The sequence below is a fragment of the Talpa europaea genome, assembly GCF_964194135.1.
Source record: "Talpa europaea genome assembly, chromosome: 11".
Lineage (NCBI taxonomy): Eukaryota > Metazoa > Chordata > Mammalia > Eulipotyphla > Talpidae > Talpa > Talpa europaea.
The window spans coordinates 12,297,033-12,318,007 of NC_140078.1; the positions used below are offsets into that span (position 1 = coordinate 12,297,033).

The 20,975-nt window shown below is 49.6% G+C and overlaps 1 protein-coding gene across 11 annotated transcripts in view; it reads left to right on the forward strand.

Annotated features, from left to right (window-relative positions):
* PTPRT (protein tyrosine phosphatase receptor type T) overlaps nucleotides 1–20,975 on the forward strand; it is a gene marked incomplete at both ends in the record, with an annotated part of 916,214 nt that overhangs the window by 860,820 nt on the left and 34,419 nt on the right. For 10 of the 11 annotated variants that reach the window (XM_084248172.1, XM_084248173.1, XM_084248175.1 and 7 more), the window contains 2 exons: nucleotides 4,162–4,249; nucleotides 17,416–17,492. In XM_084248172.1, the coding sequence (XP_084104298.1) occupies nucleotides 4,162–4,249; nucleotides 17,416–17,492 (165 nt within the window). Of the gene's footprint in view, nucleotides 1–736; nucleotides 833–4,161; nucleotides 4,250–17,415; nucleotides 17,493–20,975 lie in introns of all 11 variants that reach the window. The other variant, XM_084248169.1, reaches the window with a different exon arrangement.

The following is a 20,975-nucleotide window of genomic DNA, read 5'->3' on the forward strand; positions in this document are numbered from 1 at the left end:
AGAGCTCTGTGGGGCAGTGAGCTTTCCATTCCTGAGGGCTCTAAATTATAAGTGCAGGGGGTCCTGTTATTAGCTGCCTGGCAGGCCGTTGTGGAAGGGAACACAATTTGTTGGCTTTCAAGGTCACTGGCACCTCTGAGATTCCGGGACCTTTGCCTTCTGCATTCACAGGAGTCACCTCACCTGCTGGTTTTTTTCCCATCCATCCTTCACCCATTGATTCAAAAGCAGTGATTCAAGCACCTATGAGATACAAAGCTAGTACCGGTTCTGGAGATACCAGTGTGCATAAGATGCTGCCCTTTCTCTGGAGTAGCCTGTCACCAAGTTGGGAGACAAGACATTCAAGTTACCAGATGTAGAGAAGTCGTCTCATAATAGACGTGACTGTATCTAGATGCAGTGGGTGGCAGGAGGGTGAGCGGGGAAAGTTTCACCAAAGACAAGATGCTCGAATTAGGGTTTTGAAGGATAGGTAGGAGTTTACCAGACAGGCTGGTGGAAGAGAACTTCAGGCAGAGGGAAGAGGATGTATAAACAGTCTCAGAAGTTTGAAACCCCTCAAACTGGCTGTGGCATTGCATTTAGTTCCTTACTCTTGGAATACTGATATAAGGGCAAGACATGAGCTCGGGGGGCATGTGGGGTGAAGTCATTAAGGACCATGTATTAAAGAGTTTGGAATTTATCCTGAAGCCATGGCATGGGGAGTAACTGGGTCCTGTTCACATTTTAGAAAGATCTCTCTGATTACAGTGGAGAATGGATTGGAGGGGACAAAACCAAAGCAAGAGAAACCAGTGAGGAGACTCGTGGGAAAGTGTTTCTCCAGGTAAATTCACTATTTGCAAGAATCATGGTGGCACATTAGCTTCACCTGGAGAGTTATGAACGCTGCTGACGCCTGTGTCCCATCCCCAGAGAGTCAGAATGAGCTAGTCTGGGACAGGGCTGCCGCTCAGGGAGTTGGAGAGCTTCCCCAGGTGGTTCTAACGTGTAGCTATAATGAAACCTTCAGCTCACTGTGACCTGAACCCTGGCACACAGTAGGCACTCAACAGATTTTTCTTTTTGAGAAGTTAGTGTGGAAATGTCTGGGGTCTGCTGCTCTTGACTTCATCCCACTTTCAGGATGTATGTTTGAATGAACAGTTGGGTTTTGGCAGAGTGTTTCGGGTAGACAGTCCACCCCTAGGAATCAGCTTAAACTTTGAGAAGTCCAATGTCACCACTGAGACCAGCCCACCCCGCTGGGCAGAGAACCAGGAATACATCAACTCAGCAAGTTGCCTGGCGGTGCCTGGGTGGGGTGGAAGGATGAGGCGGGGGCTGGAATCTGAGTTACAAGCAAAAGCAAGAATGATTTGCAATCTAGAGCTGGCTGACCCTGAGGGCCAGAAGGATGGAGGGTGGTCATGATTTTATACTGAGGAGTAAAAAGAAGGAGAAAGGAGTAGAAGAGTAGGAGCAGGAGAAGATGAAGAGTAGGGGGAAGTCCTCCATTTGTGAACTAGCACTCTTGTAGCTCCATGGCTCTTTGGCCCCACTCAGATTTGGGGCAGAGATTGATGCCAGGAATCTAGCACCTGTTTTGCTTCCCCTTCAGGGTGCCTGTCTAAGGAGCTCTGACACACATCGAGCAAACCTCTGATGAATTAATAATTGGAAAGTCACCCTAGCTCCCCAATCTAAAACCCTGGGAGAAACTGTTGGAGAACAGTTTCTAGACCACCCCTCATCCCTGTTCAGTACGGAATGACTAGCAGACAGGACACAAGATATAGCTACCCAGCGGCTGCAGAGATGAGGACCACGGTCATACTTCTAGAATAAAGGTCGGCAAACTACAGCCACAGGCTAAATGCAGCCTGACACCTGCTTTTGTAAAATAAATTACTGTTGGGACACAACCATTTGCATTTGTCTGTGTTTTGTCAGTGACTGCTTGCACACTGCAACAGTGGATGTGAGTATAAGTAGTTGCCACGGAGATTAGATGGCCTACAAAGCCCAAATTGCTTACTTTCTGACCCAGTACAGAAACAGTTTGCCAACCCTTACTCTAGAAGACCCATCTAGGTTCAAGGAAAGCAAAGAAAGGGGGTGTCTTGCAAGAGCTGGAGAGTGGGCCTGCCCACCTACACGGCCTGCTGCGCAGCCAAATGCCTGACCGATCAGGGTCACCCCATGGAAACCTCACTTAGCACAGACCTCATGAGGAATAGCTGGGCCCAGGCAAGGCTGGTGCATTAAGATGAGTGGGAGCTGCCCTCCCCTGTGCCGCCGCCTGGGAGCTGAAGATGGTGTAGCGCCGGTCCCAGAAACGGTGCAAGGCCATGAGATTGGCCTTCAGGCTTATTCTGCCAGAGGCAGGGTGGCCTCACCTTCCTACTTCTGTGTCTTCCCTCCAGCTGGCACTGCTCCCTCAAATGACCACCTTGCTTCACCCTGAGATCATAAATGCACTACCGTGTTTCCAGCGTGCTTCCACGACACGCGGCCATTTACTTGTCTGTCTCCTCTTACCCGGCTCTCATCTCTTCTCTCCCCGCTCACGCTGACACTGACCAGATAGCCAAGCATCACCACAAACAAGGCTGCTGCTGTTGCGGCTGCTGCTCTTGTTGTTTTGAGCATGTTAAGATGCACACGTGCCCGGCAAGGGCGGGGCTCTGATCTGTGCACTTGAGGGACCCAGAACACAGCACTTAATTTCTGCCTCCCCAGCTCTGTTTCTCCCCCTTATGCTTCTCTATCTCAGTTGCTGACACGACTCTCCTCCACTCTGCTCTTTGGGCCACAGTCTTTACCTCTCCTTGCATCACAGTCCACATCTCCATCCCGGGTGCCCGGCTCACATCCCCTCTGTGCTCCCTGGTCCCACTCCTGCCCACCCAGTGCCTCTCCCTGGAAGCACCAATGGCTGTTTCTGAGAACATCTTCAGGCCCCAAGAATATGTACACCCTGCCTAGAGAGCAGGGCTGACTGTCTGCAGCCAGTGACACACAGCAATTGGTAGACAAAGCCCCAACCGCCCTCTCCCTCTGGTGGGACAACCCTGGGGCAGAGACGGGCCATGAGGTTAAGCTCCGGTGCACACAGTGGGCTTGCTCCTGGGTGTGCCTGTATCCACCTCCTTCCCTTGATTGTCTGGTTTCCCCCACTCCCGAACCCGCCCCTCAGGATTGCCTCCCAAATAAACTACTCCCACTCAGATCCTTGTTTCTCTGTCTGCTTTTGGGGAATCACGCCAACATTCGTCTGAACATCCTGGAAATAATCTCTCCTCACTGTACCCACTCTCATGCTACAACGGGGGAAGGCACCACCCCTCTTGCTTGGACTGTTGCAGCATCTTCCTAACTGCCCTCACTGCTTCCTCCCCGGGCCTCCTAGGGCCTGTGTTCCATCCAGAACACAGAATCGCTTGGTGGGACATGGATCAGGCAGCTCCCCATTCAACATGGCGCATACACCATGTGACCAAGTGCCTCGTACCACAAGCACAATCACAGCCTTTCCAGATGCTCCCATCACAAGTCTCCCCGCCTCATCCTTGAACATGGTCCTCTGGTTGCCATCTTTGCACACACATGCTGTTCTCTCTGTGCAGAAAGTGCCTTCCTACTTCTCTCGGCATGACTGGTCTCTTTACATCCTTAAGAGAAGCTTACGTGTTAGCCTCTCAGAGAAGCCCTCCCCATGGCGACAAATTGAAAAGAATTCTCACTCCCCATCAGTGTCCTTTTACCCTGCTCTGTTTTCTTCATAGCCTTTGCCACTGTTTAAAACTACATTCATTTTCTTGTTCCTCTGCTTTATCTCTCAGTAAACTGGAAGCTCAGGCAGGACATTATTCTCTGTGTCCTGAGTACCTAGAACAATGTCAAACATGTACTTGGGACTCAATAAATATCTATATTAAATGAATGAATGAACAAATGACTCCCCTACTAGATCAGATCATGACATATTGTTGACTTCAAGGACCTTTGAGCCAATAAACAAGTGACTAATTCCATGGAGGGGCCAAGTCTATTGTCCCCCAAGCCCCTCTCATGAACACACAGGGCTTTACATTTCATGACCCAGCTGGCTCATTTCACATGATGGAAGCTTCCATCACAGGCCATTCTAACCACTATGTCCTTTCTTTTCAGGCCTTGCCAGAGGGGCAGACAGCTTCCTGGGACACAGCCAAAGAAGATGAAAACCGCAATAAGAATCGATATGGGAACATCATATCCTGTAGGTGCCCTTCTGGGAGAGCTCCAGGTTTGGGGGACCAAAAGGGAAAAGAAACTATTACTGTTACTTTTCTAGAATTCATTAGCAAACAATCCTTGATGTTTCCCACTTTGGGCTCAGGGGCCAAGTTGGGAACTTGGTTTTGGCCTCCTTGTCATGCCTGGTTCTAGATAGCAGGGTTGACTGTCTGAGCCTACAGGGCAGGCGGAGAACTGGGTCCAGGCAGAGCAGGCCTAGGAAGCCTCTGGAGGCTGGTGTTACCAGGCATTGCCTGCTCAAGATCCCTCAAGTGAGGGAGCTAGTGCAGCCCAAAGGTTTCTCTGTGAAAAGACCCACAACTGAGCAGATAGATGGAAACCCTGTGTCCAGCATCTCTCCTATGAGAGCACTGCCTTGGCAGCAACTTGGGTGGGCAGGAAGCCCAACCCCTGAGGATGGGCCTGAGAACACCAAGGCAAGAGAGGCAGAGTTCCAAGCAGGGACTGAGGCTCAGAAGGAGCTAGAAACTCTAGCCTATGCCCATGAGTTTGGGGAGTGGCCAGCTCCAGGTTCAAAGGAGCCTAAAGCTGCTCTGGTCACAGGAGACCATTTTTGTAGTCTGGCATCACAGCTTCTGCCAGATTTTACTAGTAGTGGGGCAAGGGCTTAAAGCTGAAGGCCTGCCTCCAGGGCATACACTGACCCAGGTGTTTGGTGGTTGTGAGCCTACAGGATGTGAGTATGTTCATGTGCAAAGCTGGGAAATGTGGAGGAAGGGGCCCTTGCTCACCAGTGAGCTGCAGCACTCCTGGAGCACCCTGGAATGATCTGATGAAGGCAGTGGAGCAGAGTAGTTAGAGCCCTCCAGAGTCAGACTACCTGGGTTTCCAGCCCAGCTGTGGAGCTTGGGCAAGTTAGCTGACCTCTCAAAGCTTCGTTTTCCTCACTTATAAAATGATGAAAAAAAGAAAGCTTGGGCCATTGAGAAAGGGGGCATGAGATGCTCGGCTTGGTACCTGGCGCCAGACAGTTGCTTTCTAGGGTCATTGATGAGAGTGTGGCTATATCATGACACCTTATTTTAACCAGAATTTACAGGTTGGTTTGGTTGGAAGGTGGGGGAAGGACCCTGATCAGAGATGTCCATTTGGAAAGATCACAAGAATAGCTTGTGATTGGGAGGGTGGATTCGATTGGGAGAGTTTGGAGGGAGGCAGAGGAGTTGATCAGGAGCCTGCTGCAACAGTCCCAGCAAGGGCTGATGAAGCCTGAAATTGGCAGTATCAGTACTTGTGTGTGACTCATAAAAGAATTGATTTCTGGGAGGAGATGGAGACAGAGGCTCTGCAGAACAGAATACCCTGCACAGGTAGCACCCAGTAATTGTTGATGCCAAATATTGGCGTGTTCAGCCTTCAAAGCATCATGATACAGAGAGGACAAATTGGCCTTGTAGAGAATGCTGAGCACGAATTTTGATTATGACAGGAGTCTACAGCAGAGTTTGTCCCCCACAGTGTAGCCAACCTGGACTTTTTGACATCTCACCAATTGAGTGCATAGAATTCCTTGGTCTCGGCTCTCAGGGTAACCCAGTTCAGCCAAAAAAAAAAAAAAAAAAATCCTGAATAACCAATTATTTCTAGCACAGTTCGGTGTTTTTGTTTTGTTTTCTTTAACTGTCTAGACATTGCCTAAGTAGGACTCAGAGGAAGAAGGCATAAGATACAGGAAGCTTGTAAAAGGAAGAAAGAGGCAGAAGTTTTAGATTAGCTGTTTCCTGTGCTGATTTAGAAATGGACTATGAATAGTAGAATTAATCAGGAACCACATAATTTGTCTCCTGGAAGATGGTGATACAGACAGCCAGATTTCTTGCAGGGAACGTGTTGGAAAGAAAAGCTCAACATTCAGGATATATGTATGAAAACCTGTGATGTGTGGGCTTCCTCTGAGGCAGGCCCTTTGCAAGGCCCTGGGACACTCAGTCCCTGGTTTCAGGGGACCCCCATTCCAGACACAGGTAGCTGCTCCCTCTGACATCCACCAGTTTGAGCATTGTTTGAACTGCACCCTAAAACATCCAGTCATTCATCTTCTTCCTGCTAGGTGGTGAGTTCAGATGGAGTCCAATGAATTATAGGCTAGAAGACCTTAACTGATCATTCTAAGCCTTAGGCAAAATGGGTCCAACTGGGATGTCTCCCTCCTAGTGTATTATTCAGATAAAAAATAGAAGACTAGAGCTCAGTGAAAAGACCCTGTCTTCCTAAGAGACTAGAATGTCCAGGTTGTACCAAATATCCAGCCCAAACCTTTGGGTGCCAGGGGGGAGAAATTTCCCAGTGCATATGCCCTGCATGCAGCACCCCTACCCAAGCCATCATCAGCTCTCACCTGGACTCTGTCCTTCCTCCTTCCTGGTTACTCCACACCTATCTGGCCCCCAGCTTTCTATCTGTTCTCTGACAGAAGCCAGAGGGACCAACTCCAAACATGACTTGGATCAATCAGTCTTCCTACTCAAAACCCTTCAAATGGCCGCCCTTTGCCTTATGCAAATACCCTTTGAGTCCCTTCAGTCTCGGTTCACACTGTGTCCTCTCCATCACTGTCACCACAATGAAGCCACACTGGCTTTCACGCTATCTCTTGAGCTTGTCCATGCTTATCCATGCCATCGCATGTTTGCACATTCTGTTCTATCAAAGTGTTCTTCCTGCCTCTCCTTGTGCTATGAAGTTCTACTTATTCTTCAGATCTTAGTTCAGTCATCACTTCCTCCGAGAGTTTCTCTGAGCCTTAGAATTTTATCAAAACACCATTATTCACTCTTAGAGCACAGGCTATAGCTTCCTAGCCTTCATAGTCATTGCAACTTGAGAGACACTGGTAACTGCCTCTCTCCCTCACTAGAAACGATGCTCTGTGGCCACAGGATCATGACCATTTGCTCTTCTGTTCCCCCAAACTCAGCATATGCTTGATGCAGTAAACAGAAACTGAGTGCTTTCTCAACAGTCAGAAAGCACTGACTTTCTGCAAAGCCACCAAGACTTAGTCATGGATCTCTTATCTTCTGGCTTCCCATATGAAAGAGAAAGCATTGGAAAGGTTGGATGATGGGAGATTGGGTCAAGCTGACACTTGGAACTATGATAGTCCAGCAAGGAAGAAGATACTGGAACTAATCCTAATCGAAGAGAATGGAAATTGGGGACAGGGGGGTGAACAGAAGAGATTACTCCTCTCCCCTGCGAGAGCTGCATTGGAGGAGGCAGATTCTCAGCAATGAAGGGGACTTCACTGCTGGGGTGCAGAAGATACTGTCATCATCCACCTGCACCCCACAGCCTCACCACCTCATTGTGCTGTAACACCAGCTGGCAGTGTGGGCAGCCAAGGCCAGACGTAGGATGCCACACTGAAGGAGGCCTTTGCTCTTGGCTGTTGACCCTGCATTTGTGCAACCCCGAATGGGATACCTCCTTACAGTGTGAGCTTTATGCCTTTTCCAGAGTCCCTGTGGGGTGTAAAGGCTTGGGATGTCACCATATATGGGCTGCCTTCCCCCTCCCTCCCACCTATATCCCCTCCCCCACTGTCTATCTGATGGTGCTGGGATCCTCATCTTGCATCTCATTCTGGAAGAACCCAAATGAAGCAGAAGAAATTCCAGCACCCAGTGACACCTTGATGGGTTCAGCCTGCATCTCCTTTTAACTTAAGGATCAATAATTCGGCAACCAGTCCGAGCAGGGGAGGGTCAGCGCTCTGTGCTGAGAGCAAGGTGTGCACCGTAAGCAGTGGACCCGGAAGGCAGTGCAGGACATGAAGGATAACCAAGAGACAAAAGTCCAGGAATTGAAATGAGAAAGGCAAAAGAGAAGCAGCCCCGAGGAGCGGAAGGTGTTCCTGCCCTTGTATGTGTCCCTCCCAAAGGCAAAGTCTGCCTTGGCTGATAAATAGAAATATTCCTGGCACAAGAAGGAAACCGGGTGTGATTAGCATCTTAAGGAACCCGAGCACCGGGAGGCTGGCGTGGAGGACAAAGGCCCAGGCCAGGGAGAACAGAAAAGATGAAAGGGGATGAGTAGGAGGGAGGGCACTGCCTGCAAATGAAACAATGAAAGAGAAACCCTGGCTAAATAAGCCCTTTCTTCCAAATGATTCCATTTAGGGTTTAGTAATAGAGACCATGGGGTTTCCAGGGACTGGAAATGGAGAGGAAGTAAGAGGGAAGGAAATGAATGGAGGAAATAGAACAAAGAGTCCTTTGCTTTCAGGTACCTCTGGGGCAGAGACTATTCACAAAGGGAAATTTCGAGAATATTATGAACGTTTTCCCCACGTGGACATTCGAGAGGGCACTTCCTGGGCGGGCAGGAGGAAACCACACAGAGGAGAGGCAGTGAGGCCTGGCCGTGCGGATTTTACAAAATGAGACTCCCCGCCTGGGATCAGCCAGGGCCCCAGCAGGAAACAGATGGGAACCTCATGTAGGTTGAAAAGAATTTAATGAAGGGCCGACTTGTAAAGGTGTGAGCTAGGTGTAGGGAGAGCACAGGGAATAGCGCGAGACCAGGACTAAATGTCCCAGGGAGAATGGGCAAGAGAGAGGCGGCCTGAAAACGTGACCCAGGGAGTGGCCTTCAGGGGGTGCGCCAGCCCAGGGTGACCCCAAGAATGGGAGCTGAAGGCTAAGTACCTCCATCGCATGCTCCTCCCCTTGTCCAGCCTTCCGAGCCCAGCCAGCAGTCCTGGAAGCAGGGACCCCACAGGGGCAGCAGCATCACCTGGCAAATGTGTTAGAAATCTGCATCTTGGCATCCACCCCTGGCCTGCCAAGTCAGGCATCCTGGCAGTGGGGCCCGCAATCTGTGTTTTCAAAAGCCCCCCCAGGTGGTCCTGATGCATGTGTAATGTGAAGCCCCATCTGATATGGTGATCTTGTCCACAGAGGCCAGCCCCTGGCTTAGGGAGCCGGGTGCGGAGGGCTGGAGAGTGAGCTGAAGCGCAAACTCGAGCCCCAGTGCATCTTCTGAGATTTCTTCTCCCTTAATCTAAGACTTGTCATTCGGGTCTAGTGGACAACTGGACAGGAGGCCAGGCAGACCTGTGTTCTGGTCTCAATCCTGCCCTGCTTCTTGTGCGTGATCTTCAAAGGTCACTTTTCTCTAACCCTCAGTTTCTCCTCTCTCAGGGCAAAGAGGGTAGGTTAAGATGCATGAATGCTGAAGCTGACTAGCTGAGTTCACAGCCCAGGAGTGATGGTCCAGGAATGTAGACCCCCTGCCCAAGGTCGCTCAGCGCACCTGTAGGACAGTCAGGAAGCCCCACGCCCCCTGCCAAGGAGTCCCTCTGTCTCAGACACGTCTGTGCTCTTGTGGCGAACATGGTGAGGGCTCCTAGATGAAGGCAGAACGCAGCCTGGGATGGGCACTAAAGCGATCTGTTCTCACTTCCAGGGAAGCACTTGGATTTCAAAACAAATTCAGAGACTTTTTCTCAGAGCAGCTTCTCTGCTCTCCCTGGAGAGACAGCGCCAGGGTGACAGATGGGAACCTTGTATATTGCTCCTGACTCCAGGCCTCCTTTCTCCTGGGATGTCTCTGAGGGACCCTACAGAACAATCCTGCTGCAGAAATCATTGGCACCTTGTGCATCTGAGTCCTTGTTCCTGCCACTGGCGCCCTCGCTGCCTGTTTGCAGGGCAGGCGGGAGGGTGGGGAGATTACATGTGTAGAGGAGCAGCCTTCCACAGATGGCTCAGGGGCGCGGGTGTCTAAATACCAGGTCGCACCCCCCCTAGATGGAATAACTTGGAGGTGCAGGGGCGCCTCCATCTCCCACAGTTCCCTGACAGGATTAAGCTCCAGCTCCCAAGGGTGGTAACTCGCCTGACACTATGCCTTCGTGAACGCTGCCTGTCTCCCTCTCATTCCATTCCCCTTGCGACCTTTCCTGGGCTCACCTCCCAACGCAACTGTTTGCACTCAAGTCCTTATTTCCCATTCTGTTTCCAAAGGACTCCAAATAAGGAAGCATCCTCCCTTCTGCAGAAAGTTCCCTCGCGGGGGTATCAGCTGCATGGCCTGAGTAAGGTGGAAGCCACTGTGCCCCTAACTCTTTTCAACGTCCTGCCCCTCTGTGCTCAGGCCCCTCACGACCCCCTCCCTGAGTTTCATCTGTTGGGGTGGCTCCTCATAGGCCCCTGCAGAGGAGAGCTGCCCCCCAGCCGGCAAAGCGCTGGCAGACAGGAGGCTCACAGAATGAGGAGTGCTCCCCTCTCGCACCCCAGCTGCCCCCTCTCCATAATGGTAATTCAATCAAGATTGAATGTGCAGACCTTTCGTTTCAATGAGGTACCAGGCGGCCTGGGCGGAATTACCTGCCTCCTCCCGATCCACTCGTGCAAGATGATGGCATTAACATTTCCAATACTTCTAGGAAATGATTTTTCAGCTCCACAATTCATTGTAATGAGTCAAATCTTTTTTCTCTGAAAAATCGCCCCTTTTCTGTCCCCTTCTTGGTGCCCAGCAGACAGGAAGGAAGCACACCAGGTAGTATCCAAATGAGAGTCTCCTCCCAACCCCCCTCTCGGAAGTGATTTTCTGGGTGGGTGTGACTTGAGAAGACCCGTGGCAGGAGGGGTGACACTTGTGGTGGAGGGAGGGCGAGATGGTGGGTGGTTGGAAGAGTTAGAGCAAAGGAGGAAACTGGGCCCCTCCTCTGTTGGGGTTGGGGCTCAGGCCAAGTGGGGAGGCGAGGGATGGGCAGTGTTGCCGTCGGTCGCAGCCGGCCTGAGCAGTGGGTCTTGGGATCCAGGCTGGCTGGGAACCTCCATCCTGTAAGGGCACTTCAGCCTCACTCCTCTCGAGTTGTTAAACGTCGGGGAACCTTGTCTTTCTCATCCATAAAACGGGTGATGGTCTATCCCCCGAGGGTCACTCTGAGAACCATCTGGCATAACGTCTGTCAGCCTTCGAGAATAGTGCCTGGAACACCTTAGCTGCCGGTCTTAGCGTTTTGGCGGTTCCTTTGCATGGGGTCTGTGGTCAGCGCAGCCGTCGGGCATTTGAGTAACTGAAAGAAAATCAGTTGTCAGAGTGGTGTGTGGAGAGGAGAGCTGACTCACTCCAGCCTGCCAGAGCAACGTGCTAGATTTTCAGGAATTTTGTGAGCTGCTTGAAGTCATGTTGGTAGCTTGAAATCAGCCATGGTGGGGGTATTTACACCCCAGAAATCAGCTGTTGTCATAGATCAGGGCCCTTTTTATCCCTCCAGAGAGCTGTCTGCAAGACATTTACTGAGAGGACACTGGTCTTTGTCCCTAAAACTCTGAGAAGCAGACGGAGTCCAAACTCAGAGTTGATGTTTCTGGTCCCCTAGAGTTGTGTCTGGGGGAGCTCATCAGACCTAAACATCTTTGCAGTTATGTCTCCCCTCGACCAGCTGCCCCCGAGCTCTCATCTCCCCCAGCCAGTTCCCCACCTCCCACCTCAGCCAAGAGTCAGGCCCCTGCCCCTGCCTCTCACCTCACCATCGAGGAGTTTGCTTCTCCTCTATGTGACTCTTCTCAACTCCTCTCCTTGTCTTGAATATCAAACGAGGAGAACCAAATTAGCTATTTTTCAAGCTTGCAAAATGTAGATAGAGCATAATGAACGTTCTGGGCTGCTTGTAAATTACCTCGTATAAACTCCTTCACAACGCCCGCTGCCCCATCTTTCTCCATGTGCTGTGGATAAACACAATTTTTTATCCTTCTAATTATATAAAGTTAGAAGAAGGGGACACAGAATAATATTAGCATCTCCCAGAAGGAATAAATAAACCATGAGCACACCACTGCTCCTTGCCATGCCTCTCTGCTGCTCTGACGGCTGAATTCTGCCCTTTAATAAATACACACCATTGCTCTTTGCCTCTGCGGAGAGATGGATTTGCATTTGGTACAGAAGGGCAAATGGGGAGCCCCATGTCTCTGGGTCTCCATCCGCTCACTGTCTACCTCGCCTCCAGACCACAGCCACCATTTATTAGGCACCTGCTCTGTACACGGCACTGTCCTAGCACTTATTTAAACGGCAGTTTTGGGTTTGCAAAAAAATGGAGCAGAATGTTCAGAGGGCTCCCTTAGGCTTCCTCCCAGTCACATTGTGTTTCCCATATTATCATAACATCTTGGATTGGTAGGGAATAATTGTCACAGTTGATGAGCCAATTATTATTAGCTGAAGTCCATAGTTGCCAGTGAGCTCACTGTGCTGTGCAGTTCTGTAAGATCTGGAACATGTGTGATGACATGTATCTACTATAACACAATCACACACAGTAGCTTCACAGACCTAAAGATCCTGTGTTCCACCTGGTTGGCCGCATGCACCCCAAATCCTGGGCAACTATTGATGTTTTTACTGTCTTCCTGGTTTTGCCTTTCCAGAATGCCATAGGGTTGGAATCAGATAACATGAAGACTTCTCACTCTGGCTTTTTTTTTTTTTTTTCCAGAATGCTGTGTGCATTCATTGACATGTCTCCCATCTATGTCTCTTCATGGTTTGACAACTCAATTCTTATTTTCACTGAATAGTAGTCCATGGTGTGGATGTAGCACACTTTGTTTATCATTCACCTATTGAAGGACATCTTGGGATTTTTTTCTAAGCTTTGGCAAATGTGATTAAGGTTGTCATAAGCATTCTTGTGCAGGTTTTTGCATGGAAGCTAAGTTTGCAACTATTTGGGTAAATAGCTCAGTATGCAATTGCTTGATTATATTAATTTTACCAGAAATCAGCAAATTTACAAAATGGCTGTACCCTTTTGCTCTCCCATCTGCAATGACAGAGAGTTCCCGTTGCTCCACATCCTCACCAACATTTGGTGTTGTCAGTGTTCAGATGTCGGCTATCCTGTAGGTGTGCTGAAATGTTGATTTATGTGCAATTCCCTAATGACCTGATGTCGAACATCCCTTTATGTGCTTATTTGTCATCCATACATCTTCTTTGTGAGGTACCTGCTCAGACCTTTAGCCCATTTTTTTTTAATTTATTTATTCATGCATACAAGAACCAGGGTATAGGCCAGATGTGCGGGAGGGTGAGAGGATTCACCAGAGACAGAGCAGGGAACAGAACAGGCAGACTGACTGAAATACACTGCTGAGGGGAGCAGCGAGGTGAGCCAGGAGAGGTCTGCCGTGCCATGTGGGATTCTCGCCAGCTGGCGGGGATCGAACCGGTGCTGCAGAGGCTGTGGACAGCTTCACAGCGCTGTGCTCAACCACCTGCGCCACCAGGGAAGGCCCATTTTAGCCCATTTTTTAATTGAATTATTTGTTTTCTTACTGTTGAGTTTTAAGAATTCTTTGTCTATTTTGGCTACCAAGTCTTTATCAGATCTGTCTTCTGCAAATATTTTCTCCCAGCCTGCGGCTTATGTTTTCCTCTTAACATCCTCACACTATTCATGCCAGAATCTTCTCATGTAATCCTCCCCCATCCTGTGAGTTTTATGGTATTGGTTCCATTTGGCTAAGGAACCCAAGGTTAAGAGATCAGTCGACTGCGAAGTGATGGAGCTCAGATTGGAACCCAGATCTGACCACAGCTCATGCTTAACATCACATATTAAAGGTGTATCCTTCTTGCCACAGGTTAACCCAGGTGGTCCTTTCATGCTAAAATGCTCCTTTACAGTCTCAGGGAATAGAGTCTGTGTTTGGATGCCCTTCAGAGCCCAGGTGACTTACTTCTAAGGATCTTTATATGACTTGGGGCACCCTCTATGGTGTAAACCCCATCTAGCTCACCACCCAGCCCCTTCTCCCATGCCAATCCCCTCATGGTGTGTTCACTAGACAGGACATGTTTGTGGGCCTCCCAATGTGCTTGCTGTTTCTGTATCTCTCCTTTACTCATGCTGTTCCCGCTGATGGAAAAACCCTTCCGCATTCTCAATGGCCAAGCCTTACTCACTTTTTAATTCTTCCTTCATGTATCACTTAATAAAGTCCTCTCTTCCCCACTTTCTGCACCTTGAAGCTCCACTTTGGGGTACAGTCTGTCTCCCCCACAAACTGCTAAAATATGTCACTTTGACCACACTTTCTTATCCCATTCAACAAGCCTGCACATAGTAGGTGCTCCATGAATATGTCCTTAAATGAATGGACTTCCCTACCTTTCATCTTGAAGCCTTTAACTAAAAAAAAAGTTTGTTTCTTTTTGTTTCTAATCATCTTTCAGATTTTTAATTTCATTTTATATTAAAGAAAATCCCCTTTCAACATTTTAAACCAGAATCTGTTTCCAATGCTATAGCCCCCAAGGGCAGGCATAACTTAATAAATAAAGGAGATTTTTGGGTCGATAAGTCATTAGTAAGACCATGAGTGAAAGCAGAATATGCATTTTCCCTTTTGAAAAACTGGAGAGTGTTTGTAACCACTGCTAACAAGGCTTGGTGTCCTGCACTCAGTCAGGCGCGGAACTCTGAATCCCTCTGGGTGAGGTGCCCCCCAAGAGTCCCACTCTCTCAGACCAAAACTGGGGACTGACCACTTGCACTGACTCCAGGAATAACACCTGAAGATGCTAGTGGTCCAGGGATGGCTCGTCATGTGGGATGTGCGGGGACTTGGGGCTGACACCTAAGATGGAATCCCCGTTCTGCCACTTACAGGCTGTGTAACATGGGCAACTTGCTTCACCTCTCTGAGCCCCAGTTTCTTAATCTGTGAAATGGGAGAATAATAACACTGACTACGGTGTTTTGATAACCTACAGAGCTATTCTGAAGAATAAGTCATTGAGTGAGATGCCGAGAGGGTCATGTCAAACTTCTCCTCTTCACAAGCCACTCCCTCACCTACCTAAGGGGAGGGCTCTAGTTCCTGTTGACTCTAGAGGCAACTACTGCCTCTACTTGCTTTCGCTGAAGCGCTTCCCCCCAGAGAGTAGAAAAGTAGCATCCCGTGTGTCTTGGTGCCAACACAGTGCTCTGGCCCATGGCAGATGCTCCTGGTTAGTTCTGCATTAGCATGTTAATTACCAGAGGTGGGGCCTCCCTGGTGGCGCAAGGGGTTAAGCACCGCACTATGAAGCAAAAACGCAGCCTCTGCAGCATAAATTCAATCCCTGGCCGGCCAGAGAGAAACCCACAGGTGCAGCGGACCTCTCCTGTCTCGCCCACTGCTCCCCTCAGCAGTGTCTTTGGTCCGTTCTGTTCTGTTCTGTTCCCTACTCTGTCTCTGATGAATCCTCTTGTCCCCCACACCTCTGGCCTATACTCCAGTTCTTGCATGCATAAATAAATAAATCTTTAAAAAAAAATTATCAGAGGTGGTTTGTACCCACCCCATTCCCCAGTTATCCATCCATACTGCAACCCATTGCTTGCCTTCTCCTGCTCAACGACCTGGAACAGGTTGCATTGCTCAGTCTATTGTTAGCTGGGGCTGGCTGGGGATGACCACCATGTGTGCTGGAGGGAGGCTGTGGTGGGAGAAAGGCAGAAGCAGGGGTATGTCTCCCCCTCTATCTTAATCACAGGCGCCTTCTTTAGCAGTGAGCGAAGCACTTCCTCTTTTCCAGCTCCCACCAGAAAGGCCACCATGGCCCTAGTTTCCACATGTTCCCCAGCCCCGGAGTGCTGGTCACCCTGCCTCCTCCCTCTCTCTCTCTCTCTCTCTCTCTCTCTCTCTCTCTCTCTCTCTCTCTCTCTCTCTCTCTCTCTCTCTCTCTCTCTCTTACACCGAGGAGGCAGGCAGTCCTCCTGGGGGCTTATCTCTGAGCTACCTCACCCTCCTTGGCTTCACAGGTCTTCCACCACCCAGTAACCGCTCTGTGGTTCATCCTTCTGCTGTGACCCTCGAAGTGGTGTCTCATATCAGCTAAGGCCCATCTCTACAAGTGGGAGTCTCTGAACTCAGTTAAGCGAACCCCACTCTTCCAAGCTCCACCATCCCCTGACCGTGGGGACAGGCAGTCTTTGTGAGCCTCAGTGTCCTGATCAGTAACAGGAACTCAATGCGCCCTCCCTGTCCACTCCCAGGATGGGTGTGAGAGCCCAGCGAGGTCACCCTTTGCGCATTACTCACCAAGCACTCCCCGAGTCCCTGGCCCTGCTGTGCTGTTGTGGAGGTGCTGGGGAGAGCACAACAACCAGAGGTGGAAGGCCCAGTTCACAGGTTCCAGGCTGAGTAATAGATGTGCTTTTGCAAAGTGCTGTGGACGTCTAAGAGGATAAGCTGACCTGGCCTCCCCTGAGAGCCCTTAGGGGTGCCCAGAGGCCTCGAGACAATTTGCTGGGACCCACCTGCACACCTCAAGTAAGGCGGCCTGGCAGTGAGTGCAGGGACATGCGGTGACATGTGCAGTGTCCAGGGAGGCCAGCCGAGCCCCTCCCCCAACACATCCAACCAGCGGGTTCTGTTCGCAGGTGTCTGTTCACACCTGGGAGCTGACTCCGATAAATTGTAAAGGAATAGTACGATTGTTTTGCTGTACTAGATGTTTTTAATGGGTTTTATTTGGTATTATTTGAAGTAAGTGTGCCATCAACTAAAGCCTGCAAGTCTTGTTTATGCCTAGATTGTGTTTGAAATGCTCTTCTCTGTAACGTGGTGGTTAGTTATTGATGACCTCTTTTATAATGACTTGGGCGGCTTCCCTTGAATGATGGTATCGATAACAGTATGTGACCGGCAATCTTTTTGTGACAATACTCCAAAAGGCAAAAGAAAGGCAATTTGTGCATCTGTAGAAAATAGGTAAATTTGCCTTTTTAAAGCAAGCATGAAAATAGAGCATATTCATTCCGAGTCAACACTCCTCACAGCCCAAGTGTGTCATATGCTGTCCCTTGCGTTGTCCCTGCAGAGAAGGTACTTCCATCCCCATTTTCATGACAAAATGACTAAGACTTAAAGAAGCAGGTGACATGCCCAGGTAAGTCAGGACAAAGCCAGAACCAGAAGGGCAGATGCTTTTTAAGGGACAGTAAACTCTGAGCCTCCCCTCATCTGTAAATGGGCATAATAACTAAGGGCAGGGCTGGGGTTAAAGGAGGTTTTTCAGGCAAAAGCCCTGTGGTGCTGGTATGGTGATTAGAAAATGACAGAGCTGGCCCCCTCCTAAAGTCCTCCTTCCCCTTGTTTTCTTCTCTCTCTGCAGATGACCATTCCCGAGTGAGGCTGCTGGTGTTGGATGGAGACCCACATTCCGACTACATCAACGCCAACTACATTGATGTGAGGGTCTTGATGGATCTGGTAACTGGGGCCTGGGGTTGGCTGCAGCAGGCTCCAGATGTGGCTGTCCCCCAGCTCCCTCCCGGAAGCTGGCTCTCCAAGCCACCTTGCTCCTCCCTGATTTGTGTCACTGATATAACCCATGTTGAACGTCCATGTAAAGCTGCATCCTCTTGCAGGCTGGCTGGAGTAACCTGCTCTGGGCAGGACCCAGGACAAGTGCCAGTTTGTCCAGACACCCATGCGTGCATTTCTGTGTGTGTGTGTCTATTTGTTCATCCGTTTGTTCATTCATTTGAAGGTATAGTCATTTATCCCACAAAAAATTTAAAGTGCCTACTGTGTGCTGGATGCCATGGAACCCATAAAACTAAAAGTGCATGGTCTCTACCCTCTCCAGCCTTAGCAGGATGATAAGCTGTGCACATCAATAATTCCAGGGCAAACTGGATAGTGCTAGTGTCATAAGTTCAGATAAATTGCTTCAGGGATTCAGAGGTATATAAAAAATTGTTTCTTCTATCAGGAATGCAAAATATGATCTGGACCAAAGCCTCAAGCACAGAGAGAATTTAAAATCAAAGAGAAGGGGCTCTGGCTAGAGAGAACAGCACAGTGAAAATACAGCTGCTGGGAGCAGAAAATATAGAGCTGTTCAGTTAGAGGGGGGTAGAGATTATATGCGGGAACTAGGAGAAATTAAAGTCGGAGTTAGATTGTTGATGGTTTAGAAGGATTTTATCCTGTTAACAAGAGAAAGCTATAGAAATTTTTTGATCAAGTTGGTGACCTGTTCAGAGCTGAGCTTTGGAATGATTTTTCTACCACCAAGTGTAGGAGGGATCCAGACAGGAGTCTGAAATTAAGATACTCAGGAGAGGGGCTTTAGTATTGCAGAGACTGTGGAGGGAAGGGCTCAGAACAAGAGCCAAGCTGGAGGGCTATGGAACTGAGCGAGTTTGCAAAGGGAGAGACGGGTGCTCGGTGGACATCCCTGGGTGACAGGTGCAAACCAAGCTTCTCAGGACCCCAGCTAGGAACCCAAGGAGGTTGGTGAATGGCTCAGAGGTCCACCCTGGTCCTTCTGCCTCTCCAGTGCATTGTAGACAGGCTAGAAAGTGTGTGGCATGCTTCTGAATTCCCCATAATCTAGTCTGAGCCAAATGACTCATTAATCCAACAAGCTTTTATTGAACCTTATGCTGGTCATTTGCCTGCTTGCCCTGAGATCTCTTCCTTGTCCTCTCCCGCTCTTCTTTGCAGGTATGAGAGTGTGTGTGTGTGTGTGTGTGTGTGTGTGTGTGTGTGTACACACAAGGAGGCGAGAGAGCTGACCCCTTCAAGGGCAGCACTTATGGGAGATGAGAGGTAAAATGCAGAGAGAAGCCTATGTATTTCTCCTCCCTTCTACCTCCCCTGAGTGGCTGCCTCCCATCTGTGACTTCAGTTTCCATCAAGCTGGCACCAGAGTTCCAGCTTCTGCCAGGTGGCACCAGATCCTGGGTCCTGCCCACTCTTTCTCCTGCTACACTGTCCGTTAACTCTAGAGGTGGGCACAGCCTCCTGCTTTTGCTGATCTCTGAGCTACCCCTCCGGTCCCTGTTTAGCACCTCAGTTCCTCCATTACCTGTATAGCCAAGCCCCTATACTGAATTACCTCTGTCTGAAGCATCTAGAATGCTTTTGTTTTCCCACTTGGGCCCTGGCTAACAAAAGGCCAACATGGTCTGGGGCTGGAGCCTCAGTGAAGGTCAAGATGGAACATTCTTGGCCACTGTGACCCTGCTGGGAAATTCACCTGGACATGCCCTGTTCAGAGCAGCCTGTCTTGAGCCTGGAGGGAGACCCTCTGGGTATTCACCCGTGATACCTTCAGCCATTCCCTCGTGCATTTAGTATTCATTTCACAAAGGCTGGGCAGATCCTCCACAGTGTGCTGGAAATACAGTCCCTAAAGGGATCATATCTGGTGAGGGATTAAGGTAAGAGGCCCTCACTGAGCAGAGGCTGTGGCGACACAAGGGAGAAGCAAAGTCTTGAGTTTGGGTGTGACGAGATCAGGGGGGAGCCTGGCAGGTGCAGGGATCCAGGGACCACTTGAATTATGCACAAAGGGTGACCTCACTGGGCTCTCACACTGATCCTGGGAGAGAACAGGAGGGGCGCTCTTAGTTCCTATTACCAGTCAGGAAACTGAGGCTCACAAAGACTGTCCCCATGGCCAGGGGATGGCAGGGCTTGGAAGAGGGGGGTTGTCTTAACTGAGTTCAGAGGTTTCTAGAGGGGTCTCTATGGAGACTGCTGGCGGGACACATCCCACTCAGCTGTCTAGGTCTTCAACCCTTTGTCCTAGTCTCCGCCACAGCTGGGATCATCCTCACTCTTCAGGGAGCTCACTGCCCACGCTAGAATCACTTATTCACAATCTGATCTTGACAACCCATTAAAATGACTCCATTTGTACAATGAGCTGGATGCGGCCAGTCCCCTCACCGCCTCCAGAGGCCGTGGCTCTGCTACATCCCAAGCATCCCGCCAGTGGTTTTGTTTGCACACCCGAGAATGTATTGGCCACTTGAATCTGTTATAAATTACCAGTCTGGAAATAAATATCGTATCTGGGTCTCCAGTAAGTAACAGATGCATGAGTGCAGAGTGAGATAAATGTGTTTTGGATGCAAACCTCTTTCCCATTGCTCATAGACAGATGGAGGCAGGCCCAGTGCTGGTTTGCATTCGATCTGCGTGCTGTGGAGGGGGGGACTTACATGAACTTAAAGTTCTTTTCAGGTTAGAAAGTTTTCTGTACCAGCTCTTGGCAAATCCCCAGAGGGGCCCCAATCGAGCAGTATATTTCCTTTTATCTCCATTGATAAGGAGTCTCGTTGTTAGAATGTTTTCTCTTTGGGGACTGTATGGATTCTTGGAGGCCAGAGAGGATCTGTTTATTCAGGTTCAGCATGTGGACAGGACACAGCACGCAGACCTGTGCACACGGATTCCACGCACATGTCATTCATTGCGTATGTATTTGTGGGGTCAGTGGCACCAGGCCATCTTCTCTGGGGTCGGGAGATAGCCAGGAGCAAGCCAAAAACCACCCAGCCCTGTTGGAGCTCTTATTCAAATGGGAAAACAGACAATAAGCTTGTGAATAAATGAAGAGCATTCTAGCACTTGTTGATAAGTGCCCCACAGAGTGGCAAACCAGTAAAAGCAAAAGAAGCTGACGGGGAGGTCAGGGAAGGACTTTCTGAGGAAGGGACAGACAGCCCAGCAGAAGCCTGGACTCGGGGAGAGAACTTGCCACCCCATCATCAGGGAAAGGCACAGCAGGCAGAAGGAATGGCCAGTGCTAAGCCATCTAGATGGAGACATGACTGCAGTTTATGAAGAACAAGATGGCCAAGGAGCTAGAGAGTGACTGGTAGTAAAACCAAGATATTGCTGAAAGGATGACACCCCGTCTAGGCTTAAGAGGCC